Genomic DNA, 25110 nt, shown 5'->3' with positions numbered 1-25110 from the left:
AAAGCCTCAGCTATGGCACCATAAGGTAAAAATTGCACTTGCTCCCATGCAGAGTTCTCTCTCTCGTGTCAGGGTAGCCGAGAAGTGGGTTTCTCCACAGCTGCCATGCTGACGTGGCAATGAACACATCACTATTGAGTACAAATGCTCTCCAGAAATACCCGAAGCTGCTAAACGGCTTCACATTTGGCTTGAAATGGGTGGCCATGGCATGGTGGTGGTGGATGGGGAGCTGACACAGTGACCTCTGTGAGAAGAGGCTGGGGCTAGTTCCACAGTGGCCCCACAGAGGCCACAGCTGAGCCAAGCACTGGCGGTGATGGCACCTCTGTGGAAGCACATCCAAGAACAGGGAAACATGCACAGCAGTGAGGAAAGGGTGAGAAACAGCCTGCAACAGGCAGGTCAGAGCAGGGGGAGGGAGAGGAGAGAGGGCACAGCTCCAGGGGCTGCTGTGGGGAGACCAGGATGGAACGGGAGGCAGAAGAGATGGGAATGAAGATGGGAAGTTAAGCCTGGGAGATGGGAAGAGATGAGAAGAGGGCAGGGAGAGGAGGTTTGGGGTTTGTCTCTTTTCTTACCACCTGATTTTAACTGGCAAGAAAATGTCATTCATTTTCCCCAAGTCCAGGTTGTTTTGCCCTTCACAGTAACCATTGAGTGGTGCAGCTGAGAGCTGGGTGGGCAGCCAGCAGCCAGCCAAGGTCAAACCACAAGCAGTTTGTGCAACAACTCCCCACAACAGGCAATGTCAGATCCTGAAGCAGAAATACCCTGTCCACCATCACTGGTGTAAGCAAAGGGTTCAGTAAATAAAATACAATAAGGAGGGCGAAACAGAGGTCAAAGCACGGGACAGGAGGAAGAATCACATCCTCACTCTCCACTTCCCATGGTGGTTTGCCGTATTATGAGCTCCCCTTGCGCAGTGTGCACAGAGGTGGTTGTTGGGTTGACGCTGACGTGGGGAAGGCAGAGCTTGCTTGCTGGAGGAACAGGCTCAAAGTCACATTTTCATTCTTTCTTACTCTCCCACTTAAAACTGTCATAGAAAGAGCCTGTTGGTGCTCCTACCCCTTTCCCTCTAGATAGTGCACAGCTTCAAGTACATGTTCCGATTCTCTTCTTTAAAGTCAGAACACTGTGTGCCTTCAATATAAAAGATGAAGAGTGGGACCGCAGGTTGCACACATTAAACCATCCTGGTACAATTATCCCAGCACACGGATAGAGCCTGCTGGGAAGCAGCAGGCACTGGTAACCTCCAATTCAGTGCTGCTGCACAGAGCCAAGACCCAGAGTGGAACACAAACACAAGCTCTCTCTGCAGCTGATACCTCAGCCATCACTATACAGGAATGAGGCTGGCAGAGTTTAGCTCAGCTCTCGCCTCTTCCACTTCTTCTATCAAGCTTAAGGGCAAGACCCCTTATTCATAATATCCCATTTTGTCAAGTTTGGCCTCATTTATCTCTTGTGAAGATGATTCATCTGCACTGTTTTGGACACTCATTTCCAAACAGTTCAACCCAATATTGTTACAAGTCTCACCTAACACCCCTCAGGACTACACTGAGAGCTTGACAGTAGTAGACCCATTTTTCTGCATCTTTAGATTTATTTCATAAATACCCAATTCAGTGCTTTGAAATTCTTCCTTCCTTTAAAAAGGGACAACAATTACTCAGATCAGAGACTTTAACCCGATGAAGTATGCAAACATGCCCATGGATGAAAACACTGCCTGGCTGTTAGTGTGAAGGGGAAGAAAAGGGATGAACAAGTTCTCTACCCCTTGTGCCTTAACTTCGTACCAAGTGCTGCTTATCAGTTACATACCAGGGTGAAAACACCATCTCCTGTAGTTTTCTCTGTCCATATTCACCACATTTGACTGCACAAGGAAGAACCTATAACAAGTGTTGCTTTAGTTACATGGTACATTCCATCATTTTGAGCTTGAATCCCTGTTTACTTTCAAGTAAATCCCACAGGTTTTGGGAGGGGGTTGTTTGGTTTATGAACTGCCTATCTTCCCCTTCCAACTTCTGCAGCGGTTTTTGGAGAAGCAGCAACATCTGATGTCATGTGTTCAGGCTCTTCTCACTTGAATGAAAAACTTCTTTACTCGGTCTTAGAATCGTTTATTACTGGCACCCACTTAAGTACATATTTCAGTACATACTTTCCATAAGACATATTTCCCCCATAGAAAACTAAGTGTGAGCCAGGCCAATAGCACCAACTCAAGTGCTCTGCAAAGCCAACCACCTTTGGCATGAGCAAACCCACAAAGCACCATCTTCCCATCCTGTATTTAACAGAAGAGCTAGGGTAGAAGACCAGATCCACTATCAGGTGTCCCCATGTGAGAAATCAGAACTGTTAACACCAGGAGAAGCAGCAGCCGTGTACCTGCTCTCAGGTTATAGCCAATCTCTGATGCTACAGAGAGGAAGCAAACTGAACATGAAACGTGTATGTAATTGGGGAGGGGGTACAAAACCAGAGACCTTCCCAATCCTTCAGAATATCTGGACTGAATTCTAGCACATTACATTTCTGTTTCATCAAGCAACTCCTCTCACAACCTTGTACAGGCCCATCTCCAACCTGTACATATTCTCTCCCCTCTTGGAATACTATGTGGAGCCTTCTTCCACAATTTCAGTCCTCTGAGAAGAAAGTTTCCAGTTTTCCCTCCCAGTCGTTTTTACAACCAACTTCCAGTCCTTTGATCTTGACCTTGTTTTGGTATTAATTATTTTGCATCTTTGATATTTATCCATTCCTCCCTCCCCCTACGGTATTCACAGGAATAAAATTCAGAGCTGCTTTCAACTTCCCTTCTGCTTAATGAAGCTACAACCCTTAGTGTGTTTTCCTCATTCCCCTAGCCATCCTACCCATGTTTAAACACCCAGAATCACCTGAGTAGGAAGGGACCCAGCCAGAGCAGAGTCAGCTACAAAGTCAGAGGAGGCTCAGGGATTTGTTCAGTCCAACTTCAAAAATCCCCACGGATGGGGGCTGCACCACCTCTTTGTCAACCCGTCCTAACACACAACTGCCTTCATAGCGAAGAACTTCCTCCTTAAATCCAGTCAGAACCTCTTTTGCTTCATGCAGTATTCAACCCCTCTTACTCTCTCACCAGCACTGCTGGCAGAAGGACAAAAAGAGACAAATTGAAGTGCCTGTTGTAATTTAAGATCACAAACATCCACAGAACTATAACACAATTGCTTCTCTGTGTCTGGTGAAAAGCTCTTCCCAAAAGATGTAGCAATCACGTTAGCTCTGCACACCAGCAGGTTACAACCACCACAAAACCCACCAAGTCGCCTTCCTTTCTCTTAGGAAATCACCAGTCCCTCTGCCCCAGCTTAGCACAATACCAACAACACTGCTGCCTGTGTCTGCGGGACTTTGCACAGTGTGCTCGTAACTGTCACCATCATTCAGTCTACAGCATTATTTCACTCTTCCCATAAGACCATCGAGGCCACAGCAAAAGGAACAATTTGCCGCACTTGCAAGTTCTGTAGGTAAATACTTTGTTCTTGCAGCAAAATGACTGATGAGGATGTTGAACAAGATCTTTCTGAACTGATGCAGCTTTCCAGTCTGAACCCATTCCGTTTCCGTCAGGATTCTTATGAATCTCACTATTCTCAGTTAAACTGCTCTCATTTTGACCTTCAATAATTGCCACCGGGACAGCGTATCCAAAGGCTCTGTCGCAGCACACCCACCGTTTCACAGCGCTCCGAGACATCAACCACTTCATCAAGAAACTCAGATGTGAACTGTGGACAAAAGTCACGCTACAGTTTAACCTTCTCTCCATGTCCTCTGTCTTAATTACCCTCACCTTCAAACTCCCTTGCAAAGGGCACAGTGCCGAGATCAGACTGATGGGTCTATGATTACCCCTTGCCTTTTGGACACAGGCGCTACACCAGCTCTTCGAGAAGAATGTGCCAGCCCTGGAATTCACAATTCACGAGGAATCTTTATCAAGAGACATGCACTTTAAGCCAATTCTTTCAGCAGCCTGGAAGGGAGCACTGCACCTCCCTGTCTGCTAGCTGCGTGCTGTGACTTCTGGTTTCATCCTGCCTGTCCCAACCTCCGCACAGCTACCACCTACCCAATCTTATACCGGCACAAGCAGAAACTTGGAGAACCAAAGCCCTGCAATTTCCAACATAAAGCCTAACTATGCTTTAATTTGAATCCCTTACAAGTATTACTCACTTTTTGGATGAGACAGGCATTGGCTATTCTGTTGTGTGCAGGTGCTCCATTAACGTTAAACATGCGTTACTTCAGATGGTTTCATTACTCACTAGCAATGAAATTACAGATAGTTTTCCAGGTCATCTTAAGTCTTTATTTGATCATAGTCCTGTGTGTTTTTAAAATATACACTTTAACCGAGGCTATTATTTTGTCCTAAAGAGTAATTTTCTCTTGTTCTACAATTATTTGCAATTTGCACTGCTCAAAAGGCTCCATTGTGGAGAAGGAATCCCTCTGATTCAGCCAGCAGACAACCACAAACCAGGAATGATGCTTTTACAAAGGGTATTCTAAACACAAGCCTCAATTACTACTAATACTGAGCCCTGTGTATAAATACAGTAAGAGGTCACCGAGTGCTGGCATGCCTCCTGCAGCAGGATGCTTCCAGTCCTGAATCTTTCCATTACAGAGCTTCTCTTTTCCCTTTCAAAGTATCAATTCATGGATCTGTAACCGCATAATTCCTTAACTTTCCATACCAGTTTTGAATGAGTTACCACATAAGCAAATTTATATAAACTATTTTATTTAAACTATAAACACACTTAAAACTGGTTTTTAAAGTTATATTTAAAACTTTGGATTTTTTCCTCAATGGTTGGAGTTTCCCAATCACTCCAACCAACCAGACATAGCAAGGTGATCTAATGACAATTCTTGGTCACATTTCTAACCCCACTCTTCCCCACATGTCGAGGCACCCAGCTGAAGATATTACTGCATCTTCTCATACTGATACATTGATACTTCAGGGTTCTGATGTTCAAGACAACTTCTCCATGTTTGTCCCTACATTAATCATCCTGTGGCAGCACACATACGTATCAATTTTAGGACCCTGAAGGAAAACTACTCCTGACCCAGCAGGGACACAGGTTAATAAACTCGATTTAGGAAGGAGGATTTTCCACTTGGAATGTTCTCTAAACTCTGGCAGGATAACACATAAGCAACACTGCAATTCTCACACGCATACAATAGCAATCAGATGTGGTGCAAACCTCAGATTTTCTGCAGGCCAATGCAAATGGGGTTGGGGGGAGTCAAATGTGTCCCTGTTTACTCCTTCCCTTTTGTCTCTCCACTCCCCTCATCAAAAGGGCAGAGCAATGGTGGGAATGTGAATGAATTTACTTCATGCAAATTTGTTCCATTCAGTGGCCTTCCCAGTCCAAGAACCACAGAGATTTGCAGCCCATTGTCTCCATTTGTGACAAAGATGTGCCTGGAAGAGCAGCAATTCCCATGCTCCTGGAAAACACAGATGGCAAAAGTTCTGCCCGCAGTCCACAGCCATCAACGGGGCCAGGATTTCACCTCCTGGGCTTTGCAGAAGAGGAGGAATTCACTGCTCGAGTCACATGCTGATCTAGTTCAGCCACCTCTCTGCCACCACGGGCAATGCCAATCATTTTCAAGCAGGCTGAAAGACAAAAAACTTCTGTATTCAACAACTATTAAATAACTCACTATATAACAACTCCCTATTCAGTGTCCTGGCTAACTTCAGTGTACGTGCTTGCCTTCTGCTCTAAATACTCAGTCAGCAGTCGCTGTATATGTTCAATTTTGTTTAATGTGGATGCTGTTACCATACACACGTTTGACCCTCTTTAGGATCCTGCTAACCTTTTGGCATCAACCTCGCCAAATCAAGATTACAAGAGAAAAGTAAGCAAAGAGAGTAACTTTCTTGTCTCTAGGGCAACCAAAGGCTGCACAGGGAGTCACTTTTTCCCTGGCCATGGCAGGGTTGCGAACCTTTACTAGTGGTCACCAGCCTGTCTGATCAAGCCTTTGCAAGCACGGTTGTCCTGCGCCTGAGTCTCCTCTATTGCTATGCCACAGCCTGGCATTTCACACAATACCGTGTAGAAGCTTTAAACAGTTCTAAACACACACACACACACACACACACTACATACTTATGCAATTAACTGCTTCCCAAAGCTGGTTTCAGGCTTTTCTGTAGCATCTCAGCCTGCTCAGCAAATGTTTTCCCTGTTTTTTCCCTTGGTTATTTGTATTGTGGTCTGGAAAAATGAAAACACATGAGCGGCTGACTTGCCAAACCTGTTACCTTACTCTTACATCGGTTTCTCATCATTTACCCAAGACTTGAGTAGCACCAAACGCAACCATTGCCACCCTCCAGCTTCCACCTTACAGTCCTGCTGCACTGAACCGCTCTGTTCCAACACAGACACTGGGAATGGGTATGCAAACTGCGGGAGTTCAAACCACCGGTTCTCGTTTGCCTAATCCGATTTAAACTTATGACAAATCCGTAACTCTATTACTACTTCACTAAAACAGCCTCTTGGGAAGGGTGAAGGTTTTAGCAATGCAAGTAGGCGAAGGCTACAGGAACACGGTAGCCCATTGTTAGAACAGCTCCAACATCTGCTGTCCTTTAGTGAAGCAGCGGATCTTGAAATGCCACATATTTTGTCAGTGCCTCAGCTTCTCACCCCAGCCCTGTTAGAAATTCAATAAGTCCAACCATCTGTGGACACTTCATTAAATTATCACAGCTCCTTTCCTTCCCCTTTGCTTGAACATTATTCAGCATCATTTGTCTGAGTGGCAGAGGTGTGAAACATGGTTTAAAATACTCTCTGGTTAATAAGACACATTTGATGAAACTCACCAGCGAACAGATCACACTTTGTAATTACAAAACATCGATGGGCAGCAGAAGTCCAGCATTACCTGAATTAAGATAAAACCAGCTGCTTCTAGTCCTTTCTACAAAGAAGAAATACCAACAATCACATCATCTCCCCACCTCGCTTAGGCAAACTAGAGCAGAGAGAACACAACCTGGCCTGAAATCAGGCGAGAGACAACTACTCAGGGGAGATAAGAATATTAGAGGAATTATAACACGAAGGGAAGAAAAGCTACCAAATACCCCTGCTGGCTAAACCAGAGCAGGAATTCTGTGGAATACACAGCACGGATGTGAAATCCGAGTACATAACCAGAATCTGGCTTTCTCAAACACAGCCTTGGCAGCATAGTTACCATGGTATATACTAAGGTACCCTTCGATCAGAATTAAGAAACAGAGGATGGCACTGTGGCTATCAGTAACACACGCTGATGTATCTACCTCTATGCATACATATATATTAATATCTACCCATACGCACACAACTAACACAGAGTGAGCTGGTGTGAGCTCAGAGCTGTTCTGAACTGGCAACTGCATCCGAGATCTCCTGAGGTCCCTTCCAAGCTCAACCATTCCGTGACACTGTGATAAGGGGAAGCTACCCAGAAAGCTATGGAGAGGTACAGCACAGTATTGCACAAGCCATTGCACAAGGAGGAACAGAATCACACCTGTCAATACAAGCTATTTGTAATGGGGAAAGTTAGCGCAGAATTGCTCATGCTCTGGAGCACAGGGATGGATGACACAGATTTGAGGTCATCACCGTCCCTCTCAGACTTGGATCTGAGCATCACCACTGAACCACGGACTGAAAACAAAAACTATGCAACCACCCATTAAAATCTTAAGAGGGTGTTTGGACCAGTAAAACACATAAGAATATTCTAAAGTTCTACCTGACAAAAAAGCTGCTCCATTTTAGACAAAAAGTGCTTACATAGTACCAGTGGCAGACTGCACAGCCTCATTCTCCGTAAGCCCAAACCGAAGCACAATGGCATAAGAACACAGCCATGCAGATACCAGAAAAAAACCACAAACTGATGTGACCACAGAAGATCCATGCCGAACTTGAAGCAAGACACAAAGCTCCCAGTACCTGCTGAACTCTGTCCATCAACACAAAGGAACGTAGAGACAGATCCTGAGCTCTGGAGAAGCTTTGCTGAACAACTCTTTACACCCAAACCAGGACACAATAATCCCACATGCACTTCTCTCACCACAGCTTGACGGAAAGACATGGGACAAATGGCAGTAAGATAACCTTGGTGAAACCACTAGGCTGGGGACCAACAGCACAATACTGAGTAAAAGGTAAAGGGGATGAGGTGAGGACATCAGTCCATGGCACAGCGGAAGGCCAAGCTGCAAGAAACAGCACAGAAACACCATGGAAGTAATTCTGCTAATGGAGTAGCTAAGGTACTAATAGTACATGACTAATAGTACCAGTAAAATCAGAGATGGGACTTGCAAATGAAGGGCCAAAGAAGCTCCAGCAGCAGCACAAGGCAAGAGGAAATGAGCCTGACCTATACAGACACTGAGAAACATGCTTAGTGGACATTTCTAATGGCACACAAAAACTAACTGAGGGAGTGCAAACTACAGAATAATTCATTTCGTACTGATCAAGATCATTCTAACAGCGAGGACAATGGAGAGAGCCCTGGGGGATTTTAAGAGAAGACCTTCAGATAAGGTGTGTAGATGGCCCCATCATTTAAGAGGCCTTAGGTCTTCATCAATAGACTGCCTTAAAGAAAAAGAGAAGTACAGGCTCACAATTACTCTAAAACAAAATCAAGAGCCATAACAAAAGACGACTGAGATCTGAGTATTCTGGTGAAAGAAAAGAGCTTGACAGGCGAAATAATTTCAAACCCAGGCACGGCTATCAATTACAGAGGCTCATGTGAGCAAGCTATTCAAAGAAGATTAATGTACAGAGGGGACTGTCATGATAAATTTATCATGAAGCTGAAAGAAAGAAGAGATCACTAAAACTTTTGCGGGCAACTCTACAGGCAGTGACAAAGACAGCTGGGACCTGACAACAGGCATTTACAGATAGGAAACAACCTAAACTATTTCACAGAGAAGTACTCCAAAACCAAGAATAGCAAAGAAACCCCTCAAAACCAGAGTGCTCAAAGGCTGGTTTAGCAGGAGACATAAATACAAAGGGGAGAGAACTTCTACAGATGCAAACATGTAGCTGAAAAGATGATGCCTAGGTACAAGAAGGAAGGAGGATGTAAGGAGCAAATGATGTGACAAAACTGCAGCTGTCTCAAAGGGACCTGCAGAAACCCAGCCAAGGTGTGGATGAGCACATCACTGACCTTGGATCATGCACAGGTGCTGGGAGTTCAGCTCATCACATCAGAAATAGGGGTTTAAAGGTCTCTCCATAACAAAGCTCTTCTTTGCTTTAATGTGTTCCATCTAAGAACAGTCACACAAGAGCAGACTGATGGTGCATCTAACCCAGGAATGTGACTCCAGAAATTATTAGAGGAGAAAAAGCAACCTCTTTACAGCAACCTATGAATTATCTAGAGACATTTCCCCATCCTCCTCCAAAAACAGGGGTTTCTATAAGCAAAGAAGGAGTTGCAAGGGCTCTTTTTAGTAATTTTTAATATTATTTCTAATGTGCTTGTGTGAATGATGAGAATGATGCTTTTAAGTCTGTTAACCTTGAACTAACCTCACTGATTCCAATCACAGCAAGCTTCATAACTTAATTTTACCTTATTAAAGTATTTTCTCCATTTTGTTTCCTTTTCAGTATCACAGACTTACAGAAAGGTTTGAGTTGAAGGACCTTAAAGCTCATCCAGTTCCAACCCCTGCCACAGGCAGGGACCCCTTCCACTAGAGCAGCTTGCTCCAAGCCCCTGTGTCCAACCTGGCCTTGAACACTGGCTGGGATGGGGCATAAACTATGTGTCATTTAAAGTTCCTCTTGGATTTCTATTGTGAAAAAAGGAAGAATGAATCTTACACACACTCCTGCCACGATGCTGCGCCTGTGTCACCCTTCGTTGGGCCAGGTGTGATAGTACAAGTTCTTATCATTTCCAAAATGCAATTATTAAGCTGATGCAATGAGAGCCTTCACTTCTACACTAACTAAAGCTGAAATGTCTCATTGAATCCCACACTGGAAAACACAGCGAGTGAAGAATACAGGCTGCAGCCATCACTCTCCTGACAGTTTGGGATTCAGTGAGCAATCTATGTGAAAACCTGTCACACAGAATTACAAAAAAGGGACTGCTGCTGCTGACGTGCAGAGCATAAATAAGGGGAAAAAAATACATATTTGAATGACAACATTAACAAATGAGGAAGCTGATCTAAACCAAGGGCAGCTTCCCTTCCTGGTTGGGGGTGCTGAAGGCATCATCAGTATGCTCTCACTTGCTACTTCTGTATCACCATCGAGAATCACCCATCAACTACTATAAACACAAGTGATCTTAGAGATCTGGCACTGAGGCTCCCTCTCACAGAACTGATGCTTCTCTGGAGATTAACTACATTGCCTCCCATGTTTTCAAACCAAAGGTCAACATTTGAATGTATACTGCAAAGAGCTTTCATTTTGGATGATTTACAGTAAGTTTATATTATTTGTGAAGCCCATTACCATAAAGACAACTTTGTCCATTAACCAACACACAAAGGATATTTGCTTTGCTAATTACAAGATGCAACATTTTAGGTTGCAAACTGGCAGACTGATAAAACCTCATCTTTTCGGTTTATAATCATGGGGAATGTTGCACCCAAGATGATGCCGAATTAGGAAAATCTTCATGGATGACCACAGGATTGAAGCACTTCTGTGCTGGGTGTGCAGGAATCAAGATCAGCTGCCACAAGCATCTTACACAAGCTATCACTGCAAGAAGGGAGATTTCCACCACACCTAAATGGGATAACTGGTCACAGACAGCCAAGGTTTCACCAACCTGGATACTTTTCCTGCATTTACTCATCAGAGAAATGGATTCATAATCATTCTGCCCCTCTTTTCTGACTGGGCTTGCCAAAGGACCTCTCACTGCACTAACCATTAACTCCACTCTAGACAATACACACAAGTTTGGGTTCTGACCAGTAATACTGAATTGCTTTTAAAGCAGAAAGCTCAGGCACAAGAGTTACAGATCTACTGACCCACACAACTGGGCCAGAGACAGTATTAGTCAGAGTAGCTGTCTGATTTTTATTCAATAATAGGTATAGTAAACTTGAAATACAAAAGCTTAAGAAACATTCTTTTGTTTAAAACAGTGGGTTTAGTATCATTCAATCAGCAAACAAAATCTCTTCACGTAGGCTGTAACTATAGGTGTCAATGAAGAGAAGTGTACAACTCTGCTGCCTTGGGCTCTCATCCAGGGTTAGAACCAGTCCAGCTGCTGACAAAGTGCACAGCTCTGTGCTCTGGATGCGGGAGGAAGCTGTCTGACAGTAAATCATAACAACAAACTGCTTTCCTACGAGCTGGTAGAGAGAACACAGCACTAAGCAGCAGGATAAGTTAACTGGATTGACAAGGACTTGAAATCAGGAATTATAGGAAGCAACTCCTGGCATGTGCACCACAAGAGTAAGGGAGACTGACCTGTTGCTGCAGGAGAGGGAACAGATCCTGGATCAGAAGCAACACTTCCTCCTCCCAGATCTAGAGAAGTTACTACCCGATACCCTGCTGATCCACCTCTCCAACGTTTTCAATTCATGCATGAAATGACTCTGATTTAGTTTGGTTATTATCATTTTTAACAAATCATTTCAGTCATGAGCAATTCCAACTCCTCTCCTGCCACAGCCCCTAAAAAGGATTAAATCCAACCTAATTCTGGAAGTAAAATTGTGCCCCAACTCTTCACACCATGTGAGAGTCGTTCAAGACCAGAGTAAAATCCATTCTGGTTTGGCATTTGTTTGGGTTTTGGTGGAAAGGAAGAAGGAAAAGGCAAACCTTTGCAGGTTGCACACCCAGAAAGTGAAGCGCTCTAGATCATAAATCACTTCAACCACTTTGGCTGCAAAGTTATCCAGCTACTGTTAAAACCCCAAACACATAAATGAAAGCTACAAATTCACTTCCGTAACCTTACACTGAAAATACCTGTAGTAGTCCTGAATCCGGACCTCTGCTTTCAGTCCAGTGCTAACATAGACCAGTCCCATGGCTCCCATAGATTTTTATTCCTCCTTTAACTGGACAAAGGTGGATTGTAAGAGTTTAGAATGACAAATAAAAGTAGAGCATTCATTATCTTAAATGTCTAAACTCTCGCACTTTCAGTAACAGCTGACAGAAGCTGTACAAACTGCAGGGCTGTTAAACCACCCTTCCCATTTCCCTGCCATTGACAAGAAATGCACTTTGCTCTAAGCCAATGTATGAAAAATGCAGATGCTTTTTCCAGGGAAAATGGATCTCTGCAAGGAAAATTTATGGCCTATGGCACTTTTACTGCTTAAGTGCTCTTCAGCACCCTCCACTCAACTATCTGTGCTCTTAGGTTTTGCCAATTCCAAGGTACAGAAAGTTCTTTATTCATGAAGATCAGATCAAGATTTTTTAATCCTCTCACTGGGAAAGGCAATCTGCAACACTGAGTACAAAATGTACTCTTATTTCTCCCCTATCTCTGAGGAGCTGCTATATGCACATAGTTTTCCTCTCAGCCCCTTCTCTCTTCAGGAATGGCACAGACACACGGAGGATGGTAAGGAATAAAACGTTCTTTGGTTGTGATCTTCAAAGTTAGGAAAGCTTTGCAGAAGGGAAAAGATTCCAGAACTGCCCAACCTGGCTGCTTTTACACGGTTCTGAGTAGTTATGGCAAAACAACTGGGTAAAATTTCAACCCGAAAAATTGGGGTTTTGAGCAAAATCGTTTATATAGAAGTGATTTTTATATTAAATAGCTAAATACTGTAACATACCAGAAACTAAGCTCTCCCCACCACGAGACACCTCTTGGATGATGCGCTTTGCAGAGCTTTAGCTTTAACTGCAACAACACATCCATCCAGGCCTCTGCTCTCCCACCAGCTGTGCTCAGGGAACATCCCAGATCACCATTTCTTGGCCACAACTTTAGCTGCTGTATATCATCCAGAAACTGTAATGGATCCAGAATTACTTCTTTCTACATGGTCTTCTCTCAGCATACTCATTTACAGCATCTTGGTATGTTATAAAATATTCTAAATTTAATGGGAACAAATTCTTTATTAGCCCATAGAGACAAAGGCAAAGTACAGAGATGTTCTTGAGGCCATATAATGAGCCTGCAACAGAAGCAGAATTAGACATCAGCATCTCCTGGCTCATAACTCAATGATTCCTCCAAGCTACATTAAATACCACAGTAGCTGCTCATCCAGGCCTCCTGTAATTTCAGTGACAGTTACACAGACAGCTCTTGTAGTCACCAATTTGAAAGCCCAAAGCTAGATCCATTCCAGAAGCAAATAAACCTTATAAAGGCAATCCAGTGAGCTCAAATCTGGACTGGTTTCACAAGTCAAATTCATTCTCTCCATCTGGTGCATTGACACCATGTAAATAGCGCTGCTCAAGCACAACTCAAGGCCTGCCACCCTCATTACTGGGAGATGCTGGGCAGCAGGCTGGAGAACACAGTTCACATCCTTCCTCTTTGGATCTTAACTCTCCTCTCACTATGGAATCACCTTCACTTCCTGCAATCCCTGAACAAAGGGGTGCTCTACCTTCCAAGCTGTACAAGACAGGAGGGTGCAGTATCATGGAGCAGCTCTTTCACCACAGCCCTGTCCCATTCCCTGGCTCCTGAGAATCTGAGCCCACAAGGATGGGAACAAGTCAGCAGAAGGAAAGTAAGGGATTATGTACCATGTAAGATATAGAACCTTACCATGTACAAAGGGAGAGGTAACTGCAAGGTCAACACATTCTGACTTTTAGCCTTCAGACACTTGAACTCACAGACAAAATTATTAGTACAAAGGTTTGAAATGAAGCAGTGAAAAACAGTGCAGATTTTATTAATGGAGCAGCAGCCCCTCCACCATGCCACAGCAGCAGGATCCGAAGGCAGAGGCTCCAGCAGCCCAGCAGAGTGAGCTCCATAATGAGCTGAATGAGCTGGCAGGAGGAGGAGCATTTATTCAAGTCAGAACAGCAGAGAAGTACAGAGAACACTGAGGACACGATGCTGAGGAGCAGAAGATGCTGGGGCACATGGAATTAAACTCCAAGTTTTTCTTCCAAGTATGTACACGATGTACTTCAACCCACACAAGCCACTCAAGTGTTACTGGCTGTAAATGGAACAACTGGAAGCCCATCGCAGTCTTGGTGTTCGTGTTTTCCACACAGGCAGCGCTTGAACTTCCACCATGACAGTCCTCAGAACTGCTTCTCAGGAAGAGCCAAGGCTCACGGTGGATGGTGCAGCACCTGCAATGTGTTCAGCTGATTCCAAAGCAAATACTGTGGTTTTACTAAACACAAACCTGCCTTTCCCGATTATTGAGCTCTTTTAGGTCTTGGTACTACCTGGCACGAGTATTTCCCAACAGCAGTGATTAGGCTGTACATTTCCTAAAGCTAATTACAAAATAAAGGTTTGAAAACAGAATTCCTACGAAGACAGGCTGGAGGGAAGGGACAGGATCCAGACAGACCTGGATAGGCTGGAGAGATGGCCCTCTGCAAACCTTACGAAGTTCAAGATCCTGCACCTGCATCAGAGCAATCCCAAGCACAAAGAGTGGCTGGAGGAGGCTGGACGGAGCCCTGAGGAGCAGGGCTTGGAGTGCTGGGTGAGGAAAAGCTCCCCAGACCCAGCAGCATACCCAGAGCATGAGCAGCAGCTCAGGGAGGGGATCCTGCCCCTCGGCTGTGCTCTGGGGAGACCCCCCTGCAGCCCTGACCCAGCTCTGGGGCAGCACCATAAGAGGGACGTGGAGCTGCTGGAGCGAGGCCAGAGGAGGCCATGGAGATGCTGCGAGGGCTGGAGCAGCTCTGCTCTGGAGCCAGGCTGAGAGAGCTGGGCTGGGGCAGCCTGGACAAGAGAAGGCTCCTGAAGGGGAGACCTGAGAGCAGCTCCAGTGCCTGAAGGGGCTGCAGGAAACCTGGAGAGGGGCTTGGGACAAGGGATGTAGGGACAGGCCAAGGGGAATGGCTTTAACCTGCCAGAGGGGAGACTGAGATGAGCTCTTAGGCAGAAGCTCTTCCCTGTGAGGGTGCTGAGGCGCTGGCACAGGGTGCCCAGAGAAGCTGTGGCTGCCCCATCCCTGGCAGTGTTCAAGGCCAGGTTGGACACAGGGGCTTGGAGCAAGCTGCTCTAGTGGAAGGTGTCCCTGCCCATGGCAGGGGTTGGAACTGGGTGAGCTTTAAGGTCCCTTCCAACACAAACCAGGCTGGGATTAAAATGAGAAACAGTAACACAAGGAGATTATTTCATCAAGGTGGGAGGAAAACAAAGTGCTTTTTGAGCTAACGAAGCTCAGACATATCTAAATACATACAACACAGTTACATCAACACAAGTACACAAGTTACATATAAAGCTCAAAGCCAAATATCTAATGCAAAGGTAAATGAAGAAGATGGATTCACTTGGGGGAAAAAGGCACAGAGGTGAAAAATAATTTACTGGACAGTCTTTAAATGACTACATAGACCAATATTAGAAACTCAGTGCCACTGTCATGCCTCAGAGCTTTTAGGTCCTTGTGTATATGTTCTCTCAAACAAAGCTTTAAGAAAGCTTTCACTAAGTACTAGTAAATAGTGACTGGAGGAAAAAGATGCCAGGAATGTTTTTAAGCCAGCATCACACTTCTTCACAGAACACATACACACTTCTTTTTCCAAGAGGAATTACACAGTTCCTCAACGTTTTGTAAATCTTTTCTTTAATCCGTGTTTTGTAAGAGCTATTCCAACCCTTCCCCCTTCTTAAGATCTAACAAGCACTTAAGTGTGGCAGACAGATTTGCATTTCAAAAGCCAATTAAAACACACTGTAGTTAGGCACTGATTAAAAAGTGGTGGCTTTACATAAATTAGGCAGTTCCTTTGACTTCCCCTAGTTCAAATCCATCATAAGAATGGCAAAACACTCGACATTATATGGACTATATTCCCCCAACACTGCGTCACTCCCCTATGCTCAAGTCTGATGGGTCATAGTCTGGGTTCAAGGCAAGGAAAACCCCTTTTAAAAGCAGCATGCTATCCAGCAGCAGCTCACACAATTTGAAGTTACAGACTAACCCTACTGATGTAAAGTATTCTTCATGCTCACATACCTGACCGTAACTTCTGACTTGTGTTTTTATATCACGTGAGAAATTAGGTTAAAGAAGGAAAAGATCCATTTCTGTGGGAAGGAATCTCAGCCCCACAGAAACTTTGCTTCCCACACCTCAAAACCACCCGCAAAGTAAAGGCTTCTCATCTACTATCATGCAGGGAGAAGGTTCTTTAAAAGCACAATGCCAAATGCACGACAAACCTGCCAATCCCAACCAGCGTGAATCTTCCCCTGCCATGACACATTTACAGCGCTGTGTCACACACACAGACTGAAGCATGGAACCAAGAAAGCAGCTCTCCAACATGAAGCATTCAGTCAGTGTGTGAACAGTCCACGCTCAGGTACGGACTGTGTACGGTTTGGTTTGCTTTTTGCACACAAAGGGTGACTAAGCCTCGCTGTCACCTCGCAGCACTTTGTGCTATCAACTCCTGTCACCCCATGGCAAGGAATGAGCTGCACCTCGTAACACTCAAACTTTACATCCAAACTATAACATATAAAAAGTCCTTACTGAGCAGTTTTTACTGGATTTGTTTTGCCCTGGCCTACATTACTCCCCAGAACTGAGCATTTTCAGGCAGTGAAGTCAAGAAGCCATTAAAAGATGTGAGCTCTGCTTTGGAATATCCTTTTTAAGAGATCAGGTGCATTGCAGCGCAGCGTTCACACACCCCATACAAATCCACACACCACTGCTCAATTAAGAGGGGAATTAGCTGCCTCCCACTGTTATCTCAAGGCCAAGGAGAGACCTCACCATGCTAACTAACCCCACACGTACCACAGCCTAAGAGCTCCCAATTAAAACAAAGAGCGAGGGAAGACATTAAAAGCAACTGATGAACTGAGGGATTCAAATGAGGTCAGGAAAAGCAGTATCATTAAACCAGAATTTAAACGCTCCCCCTCTTATTGCAAAGCCTTTAGCAACCCAAGCTACCCTTCCCCCAGCTACAGGGCTGAACTCTGCAGTGCTGCATGGCTCTCGGCACTACGCTCAGGCAGTAAATCCTGCTACACCTATCTCCATTTGACAAGCCTTTTGGAGCAGCAGAACAGCTTATGCACCCTGCAGGCAGAGGATGCTCTTGGGCAAGTTTCTGACCAAACAGGACAGCACAAGGCAGCACAGAACATGCATCAAGAGCACTTCCTCTAGTTCTGAACAACCAAGATTAGAGTTTGTATTGCGTGGAATCCATCAGTAACCCCCTAATATTGCCATTAGGCCAACATAAGATAAAGGGGCAACAATTTATGTGCCAAAAATTTGTACTGGCTTTGGTTAGACTAGATATGGTCAAATTTCTACTGAAAATTGTGAAAACAAAACTCAGCATTGCACTGATGTTGCTGCTGGTTTTAATACTAAAAGGCTCCACTGTTTTAAAACCTATCAATTAAAACACTGTCTTCAACATTAATACAGAAAAACCTGAACTGGAAATTCTGAAGGCATTTTGGATCACCTTCATTTTTAACCCCATTACCCTCACCTAATGATCATGCAGAGCAGGATGGTAACAGAAGCAAGATGCTGAGTGATCTCATGTAGAACGCAGCACAATTAATCACAACAGCAGCGATGGAAGAAGGTGGTAATTGCCTGGGAACTGTTTTTATTGTCCTCATTGCCAAGAAACTCAGAAATGTATTTCTCATTCAGAGACTCCTAAAGTCACTCCTAAGGTATAAAACCCCCCAGTTTTTCATTTCTGATGTTCCACAACAATGCTGCAAGCTAACTTAATGGAGACAACATTGGAATATAAATGACAGCAAGCAGCAGCTCTGGGAGATGCTGTAGCACTAGTCAGGAAGAATTCATTACCTCCAGACATTTATTAAGCAAAGAAAAAGCCCACTGTTTGAAAAAGGCTGGCAAACATCATTAGAGACACAAAAGAAATTGCTTCATGGGCTTTTTCCGAGTTACACTGCCTTTTTTTTCCAGTTGGTTTTTGAAGTCTCACTCTTACAAATGCTAAGTCTCTTCCAGCTACACCGTTTGTAAGACACACACAATCTGACACTTCCAACCTCCGAGACGGAAGGAAACAACATTCTGAACACAGATCACTTCCCAAATCAGTCTTTATTCTAATATGCAAACTTCAGTCACCTGCTGCTTCCTACCCCTAAATAAAAGCTATTAGCAAGTCGTGTCTAAAGGTCACTCAAAACCCCAAAGGTGAGGTGATGACTTGGGTTCCTCAACCTCTGTCAGGAAAGCTCTAATAATGTGGTGGTTTGTTACTTTCCAGCCTTCCTGTTGAGTATCACACACCTGAGACTCAACAGAAAACTACAACCCCCGAGCACTCCTGCCTCCGTCCTCCACCAGTTCCTCAGACACTGTACCCATCTCCAGCTTTTAGGAGCTTCCCAAATGTTTCATGGCAGAGGGCAGATAAATGTCAACCTAAAAGCAGGCAGAGAAAGTCATTTTTTAAGGGTGTTTATCCCTGCTCCTTTTAAACCTTCTAAGCTGTAGTAAATCTAGATTGTGATTACATGCTCCTCACACTTCTTTTTAATCCACCCGTCTCAGTTTTCCTGATCTTCAGCATTTCCTGAGAAATACCCACACATTAAACCACTCAGATGAACAGAACACATGACAAATTTCAGCTACCAAAAGGAGAGAAACGGTCCCAGTTTCACTGATAACTGACAAAAGGAGCTTTTCCTTTCCGGGAAAGCACCTGCCTCTTTTTTGCATGGGAAGAGCACACATCAACATTATCATGCTGCTCATGGTACTTCACAACAAGGGAGAGACTCACCTGCTACAGTGAGCTTTGCTGTCCTGCTGACAATGGTCCCCAGGCTTTCCACAGTTGCCACACATTGATAATATCCTTCATCAGGTTTATTATGCTTGGAATGCACCACACTGTTTATTAATAAAGATCCATCTGGCAGCAACTGGCGCCGGTCATCTGACACCAGGTTTAGGAAAGTCCCATCTTTCTTCCATTCGATTTTTGGGGCGGTTTCACAATAAGCTGAGCAGTTCATTACAACAGAGGCTCCACGGACTGACAGCACGTCCGTCGGCTCCACCAGGAAGTAAAAAGGAGTGAAGGTTCTCACGAGGGAGCCTGGAAAACACAGATCACAACGTTGGAGTTAGTGCTCTGCGGCTTTGCAACAGCCTCATTTCGGGATCTCACAATGTGCAATACTGTCTCCTGAACATACGAGAAACGGCTCCATCTATATGTGACAGGATTTTCTGCTTTGGCTATATACACCGATGGGCTCTTAAAGAGGTTTTCATCTCTAACACATTCAGCTGCTCATATGGCAGCTCCTGAGCAATCCATTGAGCAACCCAGCAGTCTGCCTCGTCGAAGCTCACACAAACTATTATATGTGCTTGAGTACCACGTTTATATCAAACGACATGAAGGCTCCTTGCTTGGCCTTTTCTGGTGGGGGTACCACAACACACCAGCCCAGTCACTTGCTCTGCATAACGAAGATTAAGAAACATTAGGAATAATTCAATCCTAAAGTGTTTCCAATTCTGAGCTCAACACACCTCGCAAGTGCCATAAAACAGTGCTTTATTTCCACTGGAGCTCAGGACAAGCATGATTACTTTTCCATTTTAGTTATTCCCAAAGGAGTTCTGTAATTAACATCTACTTTGCATTCAGAAGTGAATTTTAATTACTGCATATCTGCTGGATTTGGTCAGGCAGAAAGATTATGTGTCAATATCACTTTGGCTTGTCTCAACTTCATCATCCACAGAGGACAGAAAGAAGAGTAATGTGCCCAGAGAAGAGTTTTCCAGATAACATAAGATCAGGTTGAGAGAAAATGGGGTCTTTAACACCAAGACTCCCACCTGTACTCTGACAAACTCCACCTTTCCTCCACTAGGACTAGAAGCGGGATGCACTAGAAGCATCGTGGCAATACAAATCGAGCCACTACCAGCTGTCTGCCAGCAAACCAAGAAGGACAGTGAGCAGACTAAAAGGTTAATAGGGCTTTCGAAGGGAGTCACTTCAACCCAGAGCTGCAAGGATTCCTCCTCTCTTTATGGCAAGTACCAAAGGGAACACTTACAAACCACACAGCCAAACTTACAAGGTCTGTTTGCAGGGCCTAGAAAATCCTCATTTTCCATAGACACAACAACTAAGCGACAACCCGCGTGCATAAAGCATATTTTGCAAGCATTGTGCCTACCAATGTACTCTCAGACTGCAGCATCACACTCAAACCCCACTTGGCTAAAAGTTTTTAAACTGCCTTTTGAAGCCCCAGGCTGGGTTGAGACCAGGAAGAAGATGCCACCAGCATCACTTCTCCCACTTGATCTGGCAGTAAGCAATACATGATCCAGTTAAGAATATGGTTTTCCTTTTGGGCACTTTAATAAGTTGAAGGCAAAATGACAGCGCTTGGGAAATGCATTGTCTGAAAAGGGTTAAAATACATTCCCAAACACAAAATGAAGCTTCCTCCACACACACTGAACCTTTCAGAAAGGGTCAGAAAAATACGCCTCTCCAAACTACTTCATCTTTCACAGTAAGGTCAATAACGAAACACTGAAGTATGGCACGACCACCTTGAAGAGGAACATCTACTGAATAATCAGATTTGTTTCAGCAAGAATAATTATGAAGCCTGGTTTCTTAGGAAAAGCACAAACACGAAGGAGACCTTTCCTTGTAAAGGAAGTCTGTCCTGGTAGCATTTGAGCTTCTTCAATTGCTTGCATGTTATAAATCAGCTTCACCTTCTGAAACAGCCTTCATTAACAGAGCGATAGGACTGCCTCTATCGCTGGATTGCACAGAAAGCCTCTCGTCCCCAAAGAGGCTTCGGCTTCCCCCCCGAGAGGGACTCCTGCCTCCTGCACAGAGCCTGGCTATTGTCTTTGCTGCTCAGAATTCACCAAACTTCCAGATAAGGCAGGGGTGGTGGGAAAGAAACAACAGATAAAGTCTGCTTTTGTTGGCTGTGTCATTCAAATACTCTTCTACCTTCAAGAATCCAAAGAGGAAATAAGGGAATAAAGCATAGAAAGGCTGAAGTTTCCCCAGTGGCAGCAGCAGTCTGAGGCTGGAGACCTGCTATGTTGGTATGCAAATCCTTGAGACTGTGTCTTTCCTAACGATAAAAAAGCACAGGAAAAAAGCCCCAGACATACACAGCAACAACACCCAAACCCAGCCACAGAATTTCTAGGTGCTGCTGTGCTCCTTTGCTTTCTACAGTCACACTCCCCAACGCTCAGCTCTAATACACCAAATGGCAGAAAAGAAACAAGAGTCATGAGCAGCATGAAAATACTTCAATCTGTTCATGAGGATCATCTCCTCCACCACTCCAGACACCTAAAGGTGCTTTTTAAAGTCAAAGTACAGCTCTCCAGGCCCTGGGTTTTTCAGGATGAAGCATTCTACACAAGCTCTCAACCTTGTCCCCCTTTCATTCACAAGCTTCATGTTTTCCTTTTCCAGACCCCTACCAGAACAAAACACATTCCTGAGTCTTGTTTTTCTCTGCCCTTATCCTCTGGCTTTTCAAATAAAACCCAGGAAATCCTTGAAAAGAGGAGGCCAGCTCCTGGTTTGCCTCATCTGGCTTTGGTGCAGATCAGAGCAGATCAAATCCAATGGAGGGGATCAGACTGGTCTTACCCTGCAAGTAAGAAGGTGTCCAAGGAACTATTGCAGAGCGTAGAGCAGAGGATGTCAAGAGAGATCGCACACAAGAAACAGCAGCACAGAAGGGAATTGAGACTTTCAGGAAGAATGGGAAGCAGATTCCCAGCCAGGTTTCAGAGGCAGCATAAAAATAGCTCTTGCCAAGAGCTGTGAAGACATAGCATAGCCTGCTTCAACTCCGGACACTACCATGCTCCTGCACAGAAAGCAGTGGATAAAAAGGTAAGAGGGTTGGTAAATAACCATGACCCATCTTTAAGGAAGGTGAACTAGAACTGAGACCCTTCTACTTGCCCACAGGCTCCGTTTGGAGGCAGGGGCACTCTGGGGAAGTGCTGTCGGGCTGCAGCCACACACACCCACCTGAGCTCAGACTGTTAAGCCCCGATTCAGCAAGGGAAGGTTATGTACATACAAGACCTTAATAAACTTCTATATTGGGTCAACAAGTCCTTTCTCCACTCCATCAACCTACTGATTGTTCAGCTAACTGACCCTGCATGATCTGGGACAAAATGGGTGTATTTTGTGGAGGAAGATTCTACCTTTGGGGAGTGGAGGGTGTACATAGGCTTGATTTCAGTCTATACTGGCACACTTCTTTTTGCCACTGTGGGCATGGAGAGCAGGCTGTTCATCTTTCCCAAGCCTTGTACATATTTGAGGACTTAAGGCTAGAGAAGGATTTTTCTTTAGGCTTAGCATTTCCAGTCTAGCACTAGGTAGAAAACCTAGCACACTGATCTGTAATCCTACTACTGTAATCCCTAGACACTGATCTCAGCAACTGCTGTAAAGCCTCTTCTTCTCCATGTAATGTCTGACTAGCTGACTACTCTTCCTCAGTGTATTAACTTGCACTTGGCTCCTCCAAACTTCTCCTCCTTCCACAAACATAGACCAGTTTTGAACTCTGGCGTTGTCCTCGCTCTTCCAGCTTTAAGTCACGTGAAACTCTAACAAATAGAGCTGACTGTCATGCAGGCTGTGAGTGAAAGGCATTGACAGAAGTTTACTCAGGACACACCAGAGCAAAACCCCCATACAAAGCAGCCTTCATTGCCATTGTCTTTGCTACTTCTTTCAACACTTACCCATTCCTTTTCGTAGCCACCCTACAATGAAGCCATGTTTCCCTATTTCCTCACAAGAGTGTAAGGAGATGGCAGTGGCTGAGGAAAGAATAAGGGGAGTTCTGGCTTTCTATGAAACCATTTAAACAAAGGAAATTAGAACGGTCTGAAAAATATCTCCTTGACAATTCCCTGTCAATTTACCCTCCTACTCACATCACCCTGCAGGAACTGCAGCCAAGCTGACTACTTTCATACATCCCCAACTCCTCCTCTCCTCTCATTTAAAATAATGGGGGACTTTCAGTCCTCCTTGAAGCTCTTCTCTCCTCAAACTCTTGAAATGAACCAGCAGTTCTGCCACTGTTGCAGCCAACATAAAACTCATCACACAGACCTGAACTGGAAGTGTTTAGCAGTGAAGTACATCTAGTCCTTTGCCAAGCCTGGCTGACCTCTTTTGCTCTCAGTACTGGATGAAGGACTGCAAGCATGCACCTCTCCTCACTGGACGTTTGGTCGCAGAAGGACCAAACACAGCACGTTTGAGATGTGACACTGAGGGCGCAAAGTTCAGAGGAATCTGCCTGACATGTTTCCCCAAAGACCACAAAAAGGCTTTTAAACTCAAAAGAAGGAAGGTTTAACGCAACACTTTCAGCTGCAGCAGGCAGGTAAGGCGGAAAGAGCTCATCAGTCACGCTTTCCAAAAGCTCTGTTTTCAAAGAGGGGTATTCCTCAGTGGAAAAAGAGAAACCCAAGACTTCCCTCAGCCTTCTTTCCACAGCTACCGTGCCTACAGAAGGATCACATCCATTTTTTGTACGTTCTGCTAGCTGCATCCCATTTTGGGCAGTGCTACACCTTTCACAAGGCTGAGGTGAGGAAGTGCCTGCCATAGTAAATGCAAAGCGGCTGCCCACATGGGCAAAAGCCTCCCTTTGTTATCCATCTTATTTTGGAAAGACACAAGCTGTCCAGTATCAAACTTAAACCATTTACAGGTGTGCTTTAACAACTGCCTGACCCGAGCTCTGCAGAATTATGGCATTCAGGTAAGTACCTTCAGACAAAACCACTCTCATCTCAGTTCCACTCAGTCCATATAAGTTACCCGACACTGGTACAGGGCAGTATGTGACAGGAGACTGCCCTACTACCAGGGCTAGAGATTCAATCTGAATCCACTCTTGCCATCAAAACTATTTGGCTGCAATGTTTGCCTGACAACAACCACCAACGGCATTCACAGGAGCGGAATTTAACGCCGGATTTCACCTAACTTTGGGGAGGTAACCGCATTCCATTTTACACGGACCAAATGCAGTAACCATCCGGAAGGAAAACGTGCAGCACAGGTAAAATTTCAGAGCCACATTTTCCAAACAGGATGATGAATTAAGGCAACCAAACCCATCTTTCATCAAAAGTACCTGACTTAGACAAGCAGGACACAGGATTCAGTCACTGGAAGGAGTCATACAGGGCTTTGATGAAGACAGATTACTTTTACATGTTGAGGAAAGACATGTCAAGAGGGAGGGATGACACTCATCCTTTTAAGTCAGACTCCAAAGCAATTTGAGAACACACATATAACACCCTTGAAACTGATGTTTGAAATGGAAGCATTTGACAAAATCCTCATCAGACCAGCAGGAACTATTAGAAAGCCCCCTCACTGCAAGTCAATGATAAAAGATCCAAGGTCTCCAGCTGCAGGATTCAACTTCTGAAAGGCTTTTCAGCAGGATTTAATTAACATTCCAATGGCCCTTGTACTCCTAAAACCACCATGTCATGCCCTTCCTAGCCTAGATCATAAAAGCTGTCTTCAAGAATTAGCCAAATGTGGTTTAATTGAAGATGTTACAAACGCTGTTCTTGCAAGCTGCCAGCAAGAGCTCACAATGAACTTGGTTTGTGGCTGTGCTGAGCTATTCAGCACTACAGAGCCCGTTGTCTACACGGACAAATTGGTACCTGCATCCATCTCTAAA

The 25110-nt window shown here is 44.6% G+C and overlaps 1 protein-coding gene across 9 annotated transcripts in view; it reads right to left on the bottom strand.

The window, feature by feature from the left end:
* Window positions 1-25110, bottom strand: part of NEO1 (neogenin 1) — a 186800-nt gene that overhangs the window by 108582 nt on the left and 53108 nt on the right. For all 9 annotated transcript variants that reach the window (XM_062612112.1, XM_062612116.1, XM_062612117.1 and 6 more), the window contains exon 2: window positions 19128-19445. In XM_062612112.1, coding sequence (XP_062468096.1) covers window positions 19128-19445 — 318 coding nt within the window. The remainder of the gene's footprint in view (window positions 1-19127; window positions 19446-25110) is intronic.

Source organism: Pezoporus occidentalis, unplaced genomic scaffold (genome assembly GCF_034315485.1).
Source record: "Pezoporus occidentalis ecotype Australia unplaced genomic scaffold, CSIRO_AGI_Poc_V1 ctg159, whole genome shotgun sequence".
NCBI classification, from domain to species: domain Eukaryota; kingdom Metazoa; phylum Chordata; class Aves; order Psittaciformes; family Psittacidae; genus Pezoporus; species Pezoporus occidentalis.
The sequence above is the reverse complement of the archived record's forward strand: the minus strand, read 5'-3'. Positions and strand labels throughout refer to the sequence as shown.